Source organism: Haliotis rubra, unplaced genomic scaffold, assembly GCF_003918875.1.
Source record: "Haliotis rubra isolate DU_JTF1 unplaced genomic scaffold, ASM391887v1 Scf423, whole genome shotgun sequence".
Lineage (NCBI taxonomy): Eukaryota > Metazoa > Mollusca > Gastropoda > Lepetellida > Haliotidae > Haliotis > Haliotis rubra.
The window spans coordinates 234,722-254,383 of record NW_025767106.1 but is presented as its reverse complement, the minus strand read 5'-3'; the positions used below and the strand labels follow the sequence as shown (position 1 = coordinate 254,383).

The following is a 19,662-nucleotide window of genomic DNA, read 5'->3' as shown; positions in this document are numbered from 1 at the left end:
TGTTCGCCAATTAATTGAAGTCACGGCTAAAGTCTGTTAGAATTAATGAAATTATGGTTTGTTTTCATCAAGTTAGAAAATCAAAACTACTTTCTCCTCGTAGTTAAATATGTATTTGAATCATGACCAAAAGGATTTGCATGACACAACTTGTAACATAACGATTTCTTCCACGGAAGCGAGGTGGGTGTCGAAGTGACAATTCTGCGCGATAAATTTCTTGCTACATTCATATGCTTAACGTCCACTCAACAGTATGTAGATACTAGTCAATGTACGTCTTTATATTTGGTCTTATAATACTAATTAGTTTATTATCATACTTGTATGCATTTTGAAACGTAATAAAAAGCAGGCGATCTGCTGATACATATAGAGAATTTATAACAGGACTGTAATATCTAGACATTTTATAGTTAGCCAAAGTGAATCATAATACGCACACACGCCCTAGTGTATGTTGTCTGTCTCATTACACTTCACCGCAAAAACAATGATTCTGTTCAATGCTACGACTAATGAATTAAAAACAAAATGCAAATATTCAAATTAAAACAGATTAAAGGTATAGGAACAATCTCAGGCTAGTACCTTGTTCGAGGAATGTATCCATCAATATCCACAAAAACGAGTGATATGCCATTCATCTGCAGCTGTTCCAAGTGATGTGTCTTTTAACAGTTTAATATACGAAAAAGTGATATATCGTTTCAGGTATTTCACATTGGTGTATAGTCTCATTGGTCACCCAAGATAGCTCACCTGGCAACTAAAACAAGCAATTTAGTTAGCCAATAATGAGCAATCAATCAATGTATTGGCGGTTAAAGAAAGAAGGACGTTGTTTTTACACAGACAGACACGACAGAGCGTATTCAGTATAGATTAGTAAATAAACATACATAAACACTACCTTTTGACAAATCCGCTGTGCAAGATAAAAGTAATTAATCAATCAGCATGTGGTCGGTTAAGCCTTTGATCGAGGTTTATAATGTTGACTATTTACTCCAGACACAAGAAATGTCAAATGGGAACCTTTGTCGGGTAATCTAAGTGGTGTTACAACTAATATTACCTGTTATAAATTCATTAACTGACCATCAAGTGAATGATGACAAATAACATGTGTAGGTTTATACCACCTAACACGGGTTACAACAAGGGAGTATTAATTGTTGTATTGCATGCAATTTTAATTACATGTGAAAACTTATGGGCCGACACTGTTTTGAAAATAAGAACAGAACTTCATTGTTGCATAAGAAATACATATAAACATTTGCTGTGTGCTAAAACTGTATGTACCTAATTTTCAGATTCTTCTCGCAATGGCAAAGTAGGGTTGTTTAGTTTACGGATTCAAATAAATCAAATGTAAATCTTTAGTATCATACGTAATAGACGGTATATTTTTACATGACATAATTAAATATCGAGATAAAATAACCCACAGAAATGGGATCAATTTGGATCAGTCATTATACTATCCAGGCATTAGAAAACCTGAAAAAGCCCTAACTACTTTGATACTTTATTTCAGTCAGACAAGAACAACCGGGGATATTTTCAAATAACTGCATCTGATGGGCATCCACCCTTCTTAATGTCGCACTGTTTAAGTTGACGAAATTAACCGTAACCGTGATGAGCGAGGCTGATCATCGTTTTCACTATCACCAGCAAACAAATAAGGACTAGCGACGCCAGGCGATTTTGACAGAGTTATAACTCGGAAACTAGGCAAAGCAGGAGACAAAATTAAATGACAGTAGATTGTGAGAACATATAGCTTTCATTTTTCACAACAGTTGTCACGATTTCAGGTTTATACAAACCTGTAAACAGGATACTTTACCCCCTGAAATGTACATGAATTCTGCATCGGCCCTCATATCTATTCCTCACATGACGTCACGGACACGCGCCCCTCTGTTTGGTTGAAATTTCGTTCGCGGGTGATAATTGTGCACTGTTGTCAAAAAGGTCGATTTAAGTTAATTAATGATCCAAATGAGTAGTTTTAATGATGGGGTTTCATTTATAACGATGCCAATTAGTAATTTATGTATTTGTAACCCCCTAGAGTATATGTGATCTTTAAGAGAGTGTATGTGTTCGCATAAAAAGTAACACTGTCAAATACCTACTGTTGTGATAGCATTTGGAGCTGTCAACATGCTGCCAACACAGGTAGAACTACCCGTACAGTGATAGGGAGGCACCAGGTCAATGGTCATAGTAAAGGTACGGGTCTGTGATGCACCACTGTAGTAGAAGGTCGCAAGGTTCTTTGTCTCTTTGTTGCGGACTTTAACATATCCACCGTTGGTCGCCTTGTAGGAAACCACAATACTGTGGAGGAACAACATTTAAACAATGCAAATTTAAGTATGCTGCCTCGTGATATATTTGAAGCGTGCACTATGATCTCAACTACCAAACCGTTCCATGTCTGTGTAAATTCGATTGATTTAAACATATTCTTCACCCCTTATCAGTGCAATGCAACCAAAAAATATGCTTCTCTCCGCTATTTTCTGGTTTATAATTAGTTCTCTACTCACACATCTTTATGTTGGAAGGGTAGAAGAAGTAAAGATGTCCTTGATATGTTTCCTTCACAGGTGTACAGGTCTGTCTCCGGGCTGCTTCGACTGGCTCCTCCACAGATGGTTATCATGGTTGAAACAACACACCATCCTGTATGAAAAAGGATACAATAAGTCAACGTGCAAATGTAAATGCATTATTATTCTAAATACAAATACTATGTAATGTGTATGTGAAGGATATTCTGAGATGTATGTGATGACGTACGTCTCTCCAGTTTGAATGATGCAGAGCCGCCGACAATTCCAATACGGAAGTCTTCAATGAATGCATGTCTGGATGGAGGTACCATTTTGTATTTTGCCGTAAACTTGTAGTACATTCTGGATGGAGACGTGACGTTTGACCAGGTGGTGGACTGAAATTGGCCACTGTTGATGATGGAAGGTTCCATGGCTGTGTCCCCATTGCTGGTGGTCAAGCGAAAGAGTGTGGAGTTTATTGTGGGTTCCGTTGTTACTGGAAAGTAAAAGATACTATAGGGCACAGACTCCAAATGTTCTTTATAATGGCATGAAAAGGCGGATATCGCAATGTTGAACTCGTACAATTTGTCATGACATACAAATTATACGAACGAGTGTCCTTCCTATGGTATCTGACCGAGCGAAAGCGAGGTCAGATAACATAGGAAGGTCACGAGTTTCGTATAATTCGTATGTAATGAGACCGAGTGTGGTATTTTATTTATTACCCACGCCTTACATGCATTTAAATTTACACAATAGCGTATTTTTGTTATGTTTTTGGTTTCAAACTGAAACCGGTTTCATAAAGAGGTTGCGGAAGAGTTTTGTACTGTAGTACAATATTTGCATGACGTCACACTAATGACGTCACTGCCATGGTAACCGACGTCACGATGCATGTCAGTTGTCGTCGCCTCGTACAGCCTCCTACTATACAGTAAACTACTCCGTTGCACCTCGTTTCTTGGTTTCCAGTTGCTTCATTCGGCTAACATCACTGGTGGAAACATTGCGTTTATGTTTTTCGACAGATATAATGTCTCAGTTCGACTCACAATTAAACAGCGACACGGCAACGTTCGCAATGTTTACTTTCCCACAATGCATTTAAGTTGTAGAATGAATGAATGCACGTGTTTGTTAAGAATGAAAAAATAGTTACGTCAGAATGTGACGTACTTGAGAGGTCATCGGTTATCCAATCAAATCGTTAGGATTTCAGGTCAAGTCGTTACGACACAGGTCAACGCGATACGACACTCGTGTGACGTAGGAGATTAATATGCAACTACCCATACGTTGACCACGTTGGTAATGAAAAAACGGTCCTACGCAATGCGAGCACATCTATTCATGCTTCCGTCAGGATAAGACTTACTTGTCTGGCAGTGTTGTCCAGTAAAGCCACTTGAGCAGGAACAGTTACTGGCATACTCTCCCTTGCAGGTTCCTGGATAACATCTGGTGCTGTCACTTCGCCAGGAACAGGTATCTGAATATGGAACAATTTCACTAACTGCCTTTTTTTTAAAACAAAAACTATCGTAAAGCTATAAGGAAACTATCAGAACTATTACTATATAACAAACACAATTCAATGGGACAATTAACAAGTGAAACAGAGATGGTGGAAGGTTGATGTATGCCTCAAGTTATCAAGCATTGAAACCATCGTCTGGCCAGGATAGGATCTATCTAAATGCTGCACTCATATTCATACCATTTAGTATTAAATATGCTCCACTTTGTGAGTGAAGATGCCATCTGGCTACAACACGTTTTGATTCAAGGTTGCAGTTATGTACTTCAATCAGGATATTAAAGTGATCGTAAAATCTTTGATAAAGACACTTCCAAACAATTAAAATGAAAACTTTCATCAAAGCCGTCTTAGCACTTGTTTGTAAAATATGTAAATAACTATTAGAAAGCTGATTTTGTCTATTAACGATCGTCTAATATAATGAATAAAACTGATACGAATCTGTCTTGGTTTAAGCAATTTCACCAGTGATGTTATATGTAAATTGTAGATTTTAAAAACTCTAACACGAAATATCTTATTCATATCTACACAGGTTTTGAATGTGCATCTTTCTAAATATGGGTTTTGAATGTGCATCTTACTGAATATGTCCCTTGGTCTTCTATTGAAATGTTTTATTATAGCATTTGACACATTTTCTCTGGGCTACCTAACCACCAGTATGTCCTATTGTACATCACGTAATTTACAATGAAATCTTCAAGTCATTAATATCGCCTAAATGGGACAAGGGGCCTGACCTGATTATAAACCAAACCAGCATGGCTGCCAGGGGCAAGCGTACCCTTTGCTTCTCTTATTTAAATTAGTTATATAAGACATAATGGCGACAAAAACTGTAAAATAAGATCTGGGGATTTACTGAAGACAGGGGAGGGCTTGCACGTCTCCACTCCATCTGAACAAACAGCATCGCTTCTCTGCTGAGCTCCATTATAGGCGACCACAGTTATGTAAAACTTTCCACAAGACGGTGCTGTCCATGTGGCTTCCGTAGTGCGTGTTGATTCCATCTGCCATCAGAAGAGTAACTCCATAGTAAATACACCTTTATGTACCCTCATAGTGGATATATAAAAGCAAACCTGTGTTTTAGCATGACACGTCATACCAAAGGACATATACTAAGCAGCAAATGAAACTTCAGTTTGGAATATTCCTTCGCAGAAACGGATAACTGTAAACTCATTTAATCGTTTGATTGAATATTTTTGACAACATCTCCAACTTTACCTGAGCAAAGACATTCCTTCCCAAACTCAGAATTGAACCCGGAAATGGTCTCAAAAAACGCAACCTGATCTTGGAGATGGTACGGTGTTCTCCATGGTTTTTATATAACTCATGCTGCACGTGTTGTTCACAAGGACCATCCCTATAAAATGCACCCCCAAACCTGGTTGAAACATTCACATTACAACGTCAGCAGCTCAGAGGAACCAGGCGCTAGGAAGACTTGAAGCTGGCCACACTGCACAAGCCGTTGCCAATCACTTCCAGGTGAACGTTCGGACCATCTACAGGCTGCAGCAACGTTTCCGGGCCACCAACAGCACAAATGATCGCCCCCGTACTGGCAGACCAAGGGTTACCACAAGACAACAAGATTGCCATGTTGTGGACAATCGACAGTGGTAACACACGGAAAAACAATCAGTACTGATACAGTACGCCAACGTCTTAATAGCGGGAACATCCATTGCCGTAGACCTTACTCTGGACCTACCCTCAACCCTCGTCATCAGTGTGAACATCTTCAGATTGCCCTACAACACCAAAACTGGCGATACAGACAATGGAGAACCGTTCTGTTCACAGATGAGAGTCGGTACTGCGTATCAACTGCAGATGGCAGAACAAGAATATGGCGACGACGTGGCCAGCCTTACTCAGACCAATTTGTTGAGGAATGAGACTCATGGGGAGGTGCAAGCATTATGGCATGGGATGGAGTAGGCCTGAACCAGAAAGTCTTTTCTGTGTTGCTCCAGAACCTTGGTCCAGGGAGAGGAGGCGGCATCATAGTGGTGCGCTAAATCGACAAAGCTCTCAGACCCTACGTCATGCCACATTTCGCACGTCACCAGCCTGATAACGCCCGGGCCCATACTGTCAGAGCTACACGGGACTCCCTACAGCAGAACGGTGTCAACATTATGCAGTGGTCAGCCCTTAGTCCTGATTTAAACCCAATCGAACATCTTTGGGATGAAATTCAGAGCAGACTGAATAATGTCATACCAAGGCTGAACACAGCCGATTTATTGCGCCAGGCTTTTCTCAGAGTGTGGTTCCAGGTGCCAATGGATTTCATCAATCGATTGGTGCACTCCATGCATAGGCGCTGTGCTGCAGTTATTGGCGACCGTGGTGGTCACACTAGATAATGAAGTCAAGAGTCTGAATGGACTGCAAACGTTCACGCAATGTCTTGAAATTGTGCTGAGGTATTCATTGATGAGTCAAGATACTGTACACAAAAAACATTTTTGATCTGCTTATTATGTCAATTTCTTTAATGGTTTGATTACAGTGCCTATCTTACTTTGAATTCGTACTGACTTTTTGGGGGCTGCTGAGTATATATTCTGAGGGACGAAATCTTCTCACATTTTCCAAGAAAGTTTTTGTATGTCTATGTTACAAATCATTAAGGTTGTCGGAATGAAGCAATTAGTCTGCAGCAGCTAATGCTTGTTTGATCAGGTGGTCAGTCTCGCTGACTTCCTTGAGCGATGAGAATATGACAGCACTATTCGCCATAGACGCTCACAAATGACATGTGAAAACAAACTTAAATGCTGTCATGACAATAAACTTGGTTTTCCGAAGCTTCTAAGAAGTATGTCTATGTTAACGTTATTAACAGAGCTGCACTGTTTACAATCGAACAATAAAGGACTAACGTTTTGGGTTTTGTTGAGGTCAAACACGTGTCCCTGTAAACATCTTGGTCCGAAAGTGTACTGGTAAAAGACAATTGCACTCTCTCTGTCAAAGAATCCTTCCCAGTGGGCGTGGAGCTGTAGATTGTCCTGGTAGTCCACTTCCGGTTGTCCAGGCTGACCATCGTGGACAACGCCTGGATGAAGGGGGTTAGCATCCATTTGGATCTAAACAGTGAACCTTCAGTTTCACCAGTCGTTCATTTCTATTTAAGGATATGTTTACAGAGCCCAGAATGCATTCTTAGAGATCTTTAGAGCATGGCCAACGGGCAAATCACATTAATTTTAAATTTTACAAAGACGAAGAAACCCAACATGGAAAACACAAATAAGGTCCCATTGCCATAATATACCAAGTGTTTGACAAATTGAATCAATTATGCTTGCATCAGTTATTACGCAATCATATGATTTACACAGAAAAGGCAATCGAGAGTAACATGTTTCAAACCTAATATGACCTTTCAAGTGAAGTTAATTTATTACCTAATAATTAATTTTGGTTTATCTTTGTGAATGTGCCATAATGTAGTCCATGTATGTCATTTCTCTTTCTCTCTCAAACTCACGGGCAATACTCCAGTAAGGGCGTCGGTTAATAATTGTCAGTTTAACATTGTCACATGGGGGATGTTATATGCAAACAATTCCATGAGAGGTGAGTTCATTTAAGAATTTAATCATTTATACCTTTACTTCCTGTTCAGTTTGGAGTTTAGCATAATTTGTAGCTGTGACTTGAAACCAGTAAGCCTTTCCTTCAGACAGCTTGACGTCCCTTATGTCTGCCAGGGCTGGTTTCACTTGGTAGTTGGAATGATAACATGTGCCAGCTGGAGTACAATAACAGTTACCATCCCTTGCATCATGCATGGTCTTGCAGTCATCTAGAGTCTGGAATTATTCATAAAATTCTACAGCATGAAACGATGTTATTATAGTAATTACTTCCTATTTAGGTTCAGTTGTTCAAAATAAGAAGGATAAGAGTACTAATATTAATATGCAGGGTACATTCTTTTCGTTACTGATATTACTATTAACTTCTGGACACGAGCTAAAAACAGTGACATACACGTTGGCTTTGAATCGAGATGTCATGGATAGCTAACACTATGTCCTTGTCTTCCTCTTTTTCTACTATTCTCCATTCCATCTCTTCCACTCCACTGTGTTCATCGTACACATCAAACTCCACTCTAAAATCAGATACAGATATTATTGGTAAAGTGGAATGATCATGAACATGAATTTATTGCACCTCATTGTATTTCTGACAAGTTTCACTTTGCACAATGTCAAAAGCTTCAACATAAACTCGTGTGTCTTATCTTGCTGCAACTTTTAAAGAGGAAGATGAAAAACCGAATTGTGAATTGGCTAAAATACTATATACATTCTCACATTACATCATGAAGTTCCTCTACAAGACGTGTACTGATGTTGAGACAGCTGCTTCTAGAGAGCCACAGGTTCTCTATGACTGGAGGTGATGTGTCGATGTGAACTGTTGCATTCTCTTCTTTCATTTTCAACACGATGTCATAAGCTCGTATCCAGAAGCGTACAGTGTCCCCGTCCACTAGTGAGGGTGTTATGGTCTGTGACTGATTCAGACCTTGACTGGTGAACAGGTTATCATCTGGTGGACTGGTGATGGACGACCCTCCTTGGTGGTCGACTTTGTAAGATGTTCGGAAACGTGTGATTCCTAGAAACAATCCCACATCACAATATCTTATATGGTACTTATTAAGTATCACATTTTATGAAGTGAAATGCTGCACTTATTTACGTCTATGCCACAGCAGGATTCTGTTTTACATCAGAACATATCAGCTGACATGTATTGTTTTCTTGTATGCCACATACCTTGAACATTTCTGACTTCACCTATACCTCTGCTTCCCTCGTTATCATCATAGTCCGAACTGATGTTGCCATGAGAAGCCACGCCCAGGAGCCACTTGTTGTTGTGGTGGACTGTGTTGATGTATCTGTTGGTCCAGTCTACTGTCACTGCAGATGAGGTCGTTTGCCACGCTGATGCTGACGCTGCTGTCATCACACGTAGTTTTTTATTAGCCTGAGCTGTTACAGTTGAAGTACCATCATACACCATGATTCGTCGAGCACTTCTGTAATTACCAGCCTTGTCGTAGGCAGATAATACTATAGAATACACCCCTGATTTGAAGACTCTGAACTTGTCGCTGGTCTGAAATAGGACGTAGAACAGTTCTGTTCTGACAAGGATAAATCATACTGCGGTATACTGTGGGGTCAGAAGTCAATGATGTGAAATGTTCACACTAACGAAATTGCGAGATTAGTCACTCACGTATGATATTCTACTATACTCCAAATCAAGTTTCCTTTTTCTATTCTTTCATCCTATTTACAATAACGAATATGACAAGTAAAAAAAACCTTATTCACCTTGTAGCTTGCTAAAAACATCCTGGCTATCCGACGTTTATCTCTGAGTACATCCCCAACAGCGTGAAGTTCATACACTTCCCTCACAAAGTGGTTGATACCTGCATCAGTATCTGACCAGCCACTCCAACGGAGGTTCAATGTGGACTGCAACAATGATGGATTATGCTTTTACAGATGCACTGTGACCGCCTCTGTGGTGTAGTGGTTAGAGCGTCCCCCCGGAGACCGGAAGGTAGCGGGTTCGATCCCCGACCGCGTCATACCAAAAGACGTTAAAATATGGTACTTGTTGGTCCCTGCCTGGCGCTCGGCATTAATCGGTGCAACAAGGACTTGTCGGCTCGGAGTCAGTATAATGTGTCTGAGTGGGTTATTCATGCTTCACTGCGGCGTGGTATCTCAACATGCTAGCACTATAAAACCAGCTTCTGTCTCGGCTAGTACAAGCAGCCGCACATACACATACACACACACGCAAGCACGTCGTCATATGAGCGAAATATTCTCAAGCACGACGCTAAATCCAATTTCACCTCACCTCACCTCACAGATGCACTGTACGATTATATGTGTTCGCATAAAAAGTAACATTGCCAAATACCTACTGTTGTGATAGCATTTGGAGCTGTCAACATGCTGCCAACACAGGTAGAACTACCCGTACAGTGATAGGGAGGCACCAGGTCAATGGTCATAGTAAAGGTACGGGTCTGTGATGCACCACTGTAGTAGAAGGTCGCAAGGTTCTTTGTCTCTTTGTTGCGGACTTTAACATATCCACCGTTGGTCGCCTTGTAGGAAACCACAATACTGTGGAGGAACAATATTTAAACAATGCAAGTTTAAGTGCTGCCTCGTGATATATTTGAAGCCTGCACTATGATCTCAACTACCAAACCGTTCCATGTCTGTGTAATTTCGATTGATGTAACCTTTTTCATGCCATTGTTCCCATATTCGAACATGTCATAAAAGTCTTTGTAACTTTTTTTATACATGAAGATAAATTAATGCTTTTGGACCATATTGATGTTAAGATAATTGCCAATGTTCTAACATTTCAAATTCATACTTTGAATATTTTTTAAAGATAGGACCAGGTACCCAAAATGTCAACCTTCCCCCCACCCCTCGCGGGTTTTGAACCGATTACGCTCTATAAAAAAATGACAAATACAATAGGGATTTGACTGCATATTTCTATAGTGCCTAACTTCCTCCATCCATACAGGTTGCTCAGTGGTAATTTGTGCAGGAGATATAAGAAAAAGTCATTCAGAATAGCTAGTCAGAGGCTTGCTTGAAGAGGTTTGTCTTGAAAAAAGTCTTAAATGAGGTTTGTAAGAGACAGAAGGTGGATCGTTCCACAGTAGAGGAGCTGAGGCAGAGAAAGCTCCATCACCCGTTGATGATTTCATGAATAGGACTGATAGGCGAAGATGGTCGACACAACGGACTGGTTGGTATATTCTGTCAAGGCTTCTGAGATAGTGACACGATGATTGATTATAGACACAGTTTTGGGCTAGAAGAAATGTCTTGTACTGAATTATGAAATTCACGGGCAGCCATTGGAGGGCATTCAGGATAGGTGCTGTATGCTCAGTTTGCGGCGGGCGCGTTGCAACCCTTGCTGTTGCATTCTGGACTCGCTGTAACTTTGTGATCAGGGATAAAGTAATGTGGAAGAAAAGCGAGTTACAATAATCCAGTCGTGATGTGATGAGAGTCTGCATAAGAAGTTTTGTCGTTTCATGGTCAAGACGATGGCGGATTTTACTAATGTTGTGAATGTGGAAGAAGCAAATATCGCCTAAGTTCTAGACTTTTTTAAGGGACATGCTGGATTTATATATGACTCCAAGATTTCTTGCATATGGAGTGGTTCCAACATTGCTGTATCCAATGTTAAGCAACAGACCTGCAGGCACTTTCAAAAGTACCAAGAACCAAGTAGTAGAAATTCCGTTTTAATGTCATTTAATTTGAGAAAATTCACAATCATCCATGATCTAACCTTGCTAACACAAGCTTCAATTTGACTGATTCCAGTAGATGGGTTCAGATGTCTTTATCGATATGTAGATCTGATTGTTGTCAGCATAGAAATCAAACATCAAACTGTGTTTCATGATTATATCACCTGTTAGAAGGATATATATGCTGAAAAGCAAAAGCCCAGAACTGAACCCTGCGGAACACCAACGTTAACTGCTGTCGGTAGTGAGGTAACCTCACCAGTCTTGACTACCTGTTCTGGCAGACAGATAGGATTTGATCCAAGGAAGAGCCTTTCCTGTAACACTGAGTCATTCCTCCAAGTGTGAAAACAGTAGGGTGTGGTCTAGGGTGTCGAAGGCTGACGATAAATCAGGAAGGACCAGCAGGGTGACATTCTGCTTGTCCATTGCCCTCATGACGTTGTTATGGACATGAATATGTGCAGTCTCTGTGCTGTGTTTTGATTTGTAAGCACTCTGGAAGGGTTCAAGCAGGTTGTTATTGAGTAGGTGTTCTTCCAAGCCTTGGTCAAACAATTTTCTCCAAACATTTTAAAATGAGAGAAAGATTAGATACTGGCCGGTAGTTTATTCAACTCACCCGGATTTAAATTGCCCTTTTTAATGACAGGAGTGACGACTGTCTGTTCGAAAACTTTGGGAACCGTGGCATCCCTCAATTGGATAATGGACTGATGAGAGAATCCATGCTTGCTTTAAATAGCCATGTTGGTATGGCTTCCGGATAGGTTAAGAAGAGTTCGGACGAATATGTACTACTGAAACATTACTCATTGAAAACCTGATTCTGCAGAGTATGTCTAATGACAAGTTCTTGGAGTATATCCCATATCATGGCATGGGAAAAAACGGCAACTCTGTTGGCTAGAGTAAAATTTGTATCCCGCTTCAAGGGACTGTTCAACAAGGAATATATGACAACAGAACAAGTACGAATGACATCAGAACTAGACTTTAGGGGAGATATACTTATCTAATATTCGTGATAAGCAAGTACTTAACACATTAGTCTTATCTTAACAATGATATTTAGATGCACATATTACGGAAACAGAGATACTAGAAGGTATACAGCATTTGAAACCGGATAAATCTGCAGGAATAGACAATCTTATTCCAGATTTCTTTAAATGTGCTAAGGATATTCGTATGCCATATCTATGTTTTATTTAATGTAATGTTTGAAAAAGCTTATTTTCCCAAAGGGTAGGAAGTTGGTATAATTATTCCTTGGTATAAGAGTGGAGATCCTAATAATCCAGAGCATTATCGAGGAATTACTTTACTTAGAGTGTTTTGTCATTTTTTTCTGTATGTCATTAACAGAAGATTAATATTTTGGTCTAATGCTACAAATGAGATTAATGAAGCTCAGGCAGGTTTTAGAGAAGGCTATTCAACCATTCACAATGTATGTATTCTAAACAGTTTCATACAGCGATATCTTTCTTGTAAAGGTTCAAAGTTTTATGTCCTTTTTATTTATATTTCTAAAGCCTTTGATTCTGTTAAAAGAAATACATTATCGATGTTTTTAATAGCACATGGTTTGAGTAATAAAATGAGGAACATGTTACTAAGCATATATAACAATGTTAAAGGATGTATTAGAAGTAAGGGGTTTTGTCAGCATCTTTTGATTGTAATATTGGTGTTCGCCAAGGGTGTATTCTGCGCCCATTCTTGTTTTCATTATTTATAAATGAACTAGCCACCGCTGTTCATCAGCATTGTATTGATGGTATACAACTACATCCTGACATTGTTATATTATTCCTCCTATTGTTTGCCGATGATATGATCATGTTTTCTAGCACTGTTAAAGGCATACAGCCTCAAATTACTGTTTTAGAAGATTATTGTGTCAAGTTTAAGTTAAATATAAATAGAGATAAGACTAAGATAGTGTTTTTAAGAATGGCGGAAAATGATCCAAGTTTGAGAAATGGACAATAAATGACAATTATTTAGAAGTAGCCAAGAGTTGTAAATATTTAGGTGCATAGCATAGGTTTGGCATTTTACACATTTTAATGTTTTGGAAAGGGTTCATGTTTATGAGTAGTAGTACAATGGGGGTTCTGCATCACATGCGGCTTAAAGGCTTATTTATGGGACTTAAGCCTCCCAACCCCCTTACAAATGGCGAGGGTGTAGCGCGAGGCATCGTTTGATGTGGCGCCCCTATTAAATATGAGTGATGATAGAGGAATATCATCTTGTGGAATATCCCATTGATTCCCGTTGAAAGGCTATTGCGTGAATGGTTTGACCCCACCAAAACGCAGTCCATTTTAGATCAAGTAGGGTCTACTGATGACGAATTACAATGGCTCATCACGTTGAAATGCAAACTGCTTTTAAACAATGATGATGTACTTATTCGTCACCATTTAGCGATGCATCATATCACCCCCAAACGGCTGGTTGAAATAGCACATCAGCGCAAATGTGTGTATCGCAAAGTTCAAACGCAGTCTTTAGGTGAGCCCGCTACTATTGTTTGTACGTATAAAAACTGCGGACAGGAATTGAAGGGGTAAGCAACACATTAGTCAATCAGGACATTTTTTAGGTTATGTTCACATCTACAAAGCAGTTTAACGTGAATCTTTTATGATATCTTTGTTCTGGGTCAGGAAGGTTTGAATGATTTGTTGTCGACCCTGTTCTATGAGGTTTTTTTCTCGTCTTCCCAGATGCCAGCGGTTTTCCGAGTCTTGGTTCGAATCGCTTCCTTCATGCGGTGGTATTTCGCGATTTCCGACATCACCAAACAAAACTCTTCCTCGGAGATTTTGCTATCGGTGATCGTGGTGGAAATGTGATCGTCGATCGTGTTTAGCTTGGCTTCGGCCAGAACCCTGATCTCATCGTGTTTTAAGGCCTTCTGGTGCAGACGACGCGAAATGAATTTCAGGGTTACTCCCACCAACCCAGATACTTGAGCGGCTATTTCCATCCATAGGACGATGGGTGCGGCCACGATGGTGGATAATAAGCCGACACCTGCTATACCCAATCCCATGCCAGCTGCCACGAGAGATGTGTCCACGCCGTCAATGACATTGACGGCTGGATAGCCCTGCCCGCCAGCCTCCCCAAGGCTTCCCCGAGCGATTTCAAATGTTTTTTTAATCCAGTCTCTTACGTCGCTTAACGTCATACCTCCGCCGCCTCCACTGCCACCTGTCAGCGGGAAGACCAGGGTCGAACGATGAAGCCCAAAGCCGTCAGAACGCTGGCGATGGTGATCCCTTGTTCCCGGGACAACGTTCGGATCCTGTCGGCCAACGTGGTGTCCACGTTCAACACTCAGTCGATGGTTTCTCGCACGTGACTGATCTGGGATTGAAGCCTGTCTCGGTTGTATGATGCCTCTTCTTATCGTGGTCGATCGTTCGTCGCGCAAGTGACGTAGCATTCCCTCGATCCGACGTCGGATGATGTCGCCGTCCATATCATCCGCTTGTTTGAGTTTGGTTGTCTCATAAGCGATATGATCGTAGTGTTCTTTCAGTTTGGCCATGTTGTCCACGAGCGATCCACGAATGGTTTGCAAGGCCTTGTCTAGCCCTCGCAGTTCCCTGAGGGGAAATTCAAACCCGGGCAACGGTTCGTCCACGTACGTGCGCAATATATTTTCGATGTCGTCCGACGTTTCTTTGATCGTCTCCGGCGGTGATATTGTTGAGTCCAGTCCTCACGTTTTCCAAATCTTGGACGACCTTGGATGAAAGTTGTTTGGGTCGTGTGCCGCCGTAATCTCGCAGGTTTAATTCGTTGTGAACGAATTGGACGCCGTGCTTTCCAGCCAGAGTCGATAGAGCGAGCGGTTTTCTCGTGCGGGTGTTCATCCGATCGATTTTTTGCATTTGCTCTCAATCGCAGCGTACCCTTCCTATTGATTAAAAACTTGGAATCGGCTCGATACGGTGGTTCAACAGAATTTTTATCTCGTTTTAAAGTATTGTAATAATTGTTGACGGTCTGTTTTAAGAGTTCGTCGCTCAAGAGGTCACTCGTTAACGACGTGTCTGCGTAATCATCATCAACATCATTGAGCAACAGGGTTCCATCGTCCCCAAAATCGTCCATTTCAATATCACCATAACCACCTTCGGCCATGTTTCTATTGAAGATATGAAAAGATACATTCAATATAAATGACGTCGTCGCAATACGGGCATAAACTATACCCTTTCCGAAGATTGAGAGAACCCCTGGGGGTCAAAGCCATGAATCAGTCGGTGACGATCACTAACAATCCGAGAGCCATCGTCAAAAAACCAAACGCTGTTGGTGCGCTTTCCCAACCTGGGTGCGGACAACGTCATCGTTCCGGGGACGGCTCGCCTGTCATTCCAGATCAGTTTGGAATCCGACGATAAGCGAGAAGTCGTGGGGAACCTGGGTCAAGCTATCGTGAAGAAAACGACAATCGAAATCAGCGGAAACGAAATTTTGAGCATAGACAACAGTGACGTCTTCTTTAGCTACACGGACCTCTGGAGAACCGCGAGCGAATGGGAAAACATGAAGTACCAGGTGATTTGTCCAGCTGAGTGTCCGTCGACTCGGTTGTGCATGGGGTATACTTTTGACCAAGCCCAACTCACCGCGATGGCGAAAAAACACAAGGCTATTTCCGAGGCGTTCGGGAACCGATTTTGCATCCCGCTCGACTTCGAGTTGCTGGAATGTCATATGCCATTTTATCAAGCCACGCTGGGTGACAGGCTGGAGTACGAACTCGCGCTTTATGATTATAGCCATGTGATCGAGATGGAGAACGGTTATGAGGGTCGCAACACCATCGACAATATTTCGCTGGAGTTCGACAAGGTGTTGGCTCGACATATTTGCAGCCAGTATTCGGGCACGTTAGGCATCCTGTATGATCGCGAGCTGCGCCACCGGAAGATCGTCGCGAACAACAGCGACATAAGTAGAACATCAATCTGAACGTACCAGCGCAATCGATGAAGGGCATTTTGATCCTGCCGGTGGAAGAATTTCAGCCGTTTCGAAGGGTCAACAAAAAGTATTGGAACCCCGAGATCACTAAAAGTAGAGGTGACAGTCAAGGGCGTGCCCAACCAGCTCTTCAGCCAAGGCATGCGCGCGTACCATCAGTGGGACGAGATCCATAGTTACCGGCGATCAAGCGCCCGCCAGATCGTCAGGGACCTCTGTCTCGCCTACGTTACGCTAGGAGAGTACCTAACGACCAAGTACGTGCTGTGGCTGGACATGCGATCCCGGACGACCATCAACTGCATGGCAGTGAGGGGATCATCATCCAAATCGCCAAGAAGGCTCAAACCGGCGGTAAATTAAACCTTTATTTGTATGTGATCATGGATGCGCAGCTTAATATACAAAATGGAAGATTCGTGCAAGCCATCTATTGATTTGCCTCCCAATCCGCATTGTGCCATCGTGTGCGGGATGCAGGAAGACCGTGTTCATCTTGGATCTGCTGGAAGGCTACTATCGGAATGTTTTCGATCATATTGTGATTCTTTGCCCTACGATACGCGTCAATAAAACGTACGCAGAGAGAGCGTGGGTGATGAATGACGCGGAGGTGCATAAAATCGACCCGGGAGTACGTTTACAGGACTGGTTGTGAGCTGTTTATCCTAGACGATTCCAGCGCCAACAAGGAGATCACCAAAAAGAGAGACATGTTATCGTATTTAGCGTTTTCGGGACGCCACATGAACCACAGCATTTGGGTCCTCACGCAAAAATTCAACTCGGTCCTGAAAGACCTGAGGGAACAGATGTGATTGGTCGCCCTGTTTCACTGCAAGGATAGGGATTCGTTCGAGGAATGTTTGAGACAAAACGACGTCATTCCCACCAAACCCGAGCGAGAACGCGTGAGAACCTTGTTAGCCCAAACGAAACACACCAAAACTCGTGCTGAAAACAGACCAACCCGTGGCTCATGCGGTGTGCTAGCTTAGCAAAATCAAGCAACCTGCTTAGCAAAATATCAGCAACCTGCTTAGCAATGCTTATCAAAATACCTTAGCACTGCTTAGCAACACTTAGCAAATAGCCTAGCATTGCTTAGTAACACTTAGCAAATAGCTTAGCAAATTAAATGTACGCCCCTATAGATTAAAACCATGATGATGTTGCCATGTTGTTTTACCTGACATTCATCTCGTTCTGTTTAGGCTATGCCGTATTTCATTATATTAGATTTAAAACCCAATTGATGTATTATAAGATGGAGTTGGTCCACATACTTGAACAAATGATATCCGAGGAGGAGAAGGAAAGATGTGTCCTCCTGGGTCGGTGATAAGCGTGAAAGACTCGTGGCCCTCGTCGTGGGTGGGAAGGGGAAACAATACTTGGGCGAAAACATGACCACCGATAAAATTTATAAAATGAGGGAGACATCGATAAACTGTACGCGAGATACCAAGCCCGAAATGACGAAAAACCATTGGGTCGACTCTAATGCAATGTTACACCACGATCGCTTCGCTGCTGCTGCCCATTCCACCTGCACTTCGACCTTATTTGTGCGAAGATCTCGACAAAGATCCATTTATCGGTCACACCTTGAACACCCTCAGTTGCAAGTTGTATCACCGATATGGCGTTTCTTAGCTCCCATCACCGCAGCGATCATTACGACAAAACACTGCCAATTTAAACATAAATGCCTGATTAATGATATACAAGATGACGAAGCAAACACCGAAACGACACCAGTGGTGGAAGAGGAGAAGATCCCCCACCAAGTGATTGAAGATGAGACCCTCTCCGGATCGTTGTCAATACGTGCTTCTGGGAAAAGCCGAGACTTGCGACAAGAAATGCAGGACCGAGGGGTACTGTGGCATACACATGATGTTCACCCGGAAGGGTTTCGAGAACTACACGTGCGAAGAAGAACTACAAATGTGCGGGATTGGTGTGAAATGTCATTATCGTCGTTGCAAAGCCCACGGAGCAGACGTGGTCCGAAACCAACTGATTTATGATAAAAAGAAAGATTATCTCAACGAACGTAACCGACTCCTCAGAATAAAAATATAAAAAAAGAAAAGAAAAAAAAATTAAAAAATATTTAATGAGCGCTTCAGTTCAAAGAGAGAAGGCTGATGGAGTTATCTCCCTTTGAAAACGTCAACCTTTTAGACATTTGACTTTGCATGTGGATATAGCAAACCTATTAGACATTTGACTTGCATGTGGATATAGCAATCATAACTACCGACAGCGAACTCAAAGCTCTAGCTAAAAGTCGTGGATTGGTGGGTTATTCTCACATGAGGAAACCCCAACTGCTCACCTTGCTCGACATGAAATATGTCAAACCCCCTACCTCAAACTCCAAGCTAAAGAACTGGGATTGAAGGGCTATTCTCGCATGAGGAAAGCCCAACTGCTCACCTTGTTGGAAGACACCGAGCCGGTCGAGTTGAGATTCGTGCCAACAGACCATGCCGTGGGTAAGTATCTGAGAGGCTGGAAAATGATCGTCCAGTCTAACATCGACGTCAACAGCGTCAAACCCCTGATCGTTGACAAAGTCGAAGAAGAGTTGGATGATTTAAACGTATCAAATACCAGTTGACCATCCACATGTCGCTCAACAAACAGCAGACGGATGGCAGTACCGAGTCCATCGAGCCTTATTTCAGAGGCAAGCAGGAAGTCGTACTTCAATCTGACTCGATCCCTTCGACCCTCGATACCTCGCTACAAAAAATACAAGAATCGCTGGAACGATGGACGCATAGGGGCTCCGGGTGGGTGGTGGGAAGTGTCAACACCATCTAGTTGGACGTAGCGAACTACGTACGGTTCAAATGCGGATCGTACCTAGACTTGCCACCTTACTACAGAAATAAAAAAGCCATTAATAACATTAAAAATAAAGACGATGCTTGTGCAGTATATTCGGTGAGAGCTGGCTTATTTCCAGTAGCTATTAATAAGAACAGACCTTCGAGCTACCCCGAAGAAGATGGGGTTAACTGGGATGGCTTAGTTAAACCCACACCCATTTCCTACTGGACCCGATTTGAAAAACTAAACCATTTAGCCATCAACGTATTTGGCCACGAAGGCAATACGACCATGCTCCATGC

At 41.8% G+C, this 19,662-nt stretch overlaps 1 protein-coding gene across 1 annotated transcript in view; it reads right to left on the bottom strand.

The window, feature by feature from the left end:
• The window catches only part of LOC124288740, a 75,856-nt gene that overhangs the window by 36,867 nt on the left and 19,327 nt on the right, over window positions 1-19,662 (bottom strand). Inside the window, exons 7-18 of the mRNA XM_046725269.1 lie at window positions 10,124-10,328; window positions 9,516-9,662; window positions 8,949-9,294; window positions 8,481-8,787; window positions 8,152-8,275; window positions 7,767-7,970; window positions 7,035-7,241; window positions 4,991-5,141; window positions 3,961-4,074; window positions 2,821-3,072; window positions 2,568-2,703; window positions 2,151-2,355 (exon numbers count right to left, since the gene is read on the bottom strand). Of these exons, the coding sequence (XP_046581225.1) occupies window positions 2,151-2,355; window positions 2,568-2,703; window positions 2,821-3,072; window positions 3,961-4,074; window positions 4,991-5,141; window positions 7,035-7,241; window positions 7,767-7,970; window positions 8,152-8,275; window positions 8,481-8,787; window positions 8,949-9,294; window positions 9,516-9,662; window positions 10,124-10,328 (2,398 nt within the window). The remainder of the gene's footprint in view (window positions 1-2,150; window positions 2,356-2,567; window positions 2,704-2,820; window positions 3,073-3,960; window positions 4,075-4,990; window positions 5,142-7,034; window positions 7,242-7,766; window positions 7,971-8,151; window positions 8,276-8,480; window positions 8,788-8,948; window positions 9,295-9,515; window positions 9,663-10,123; window positions 10,329-19,662) is intronic.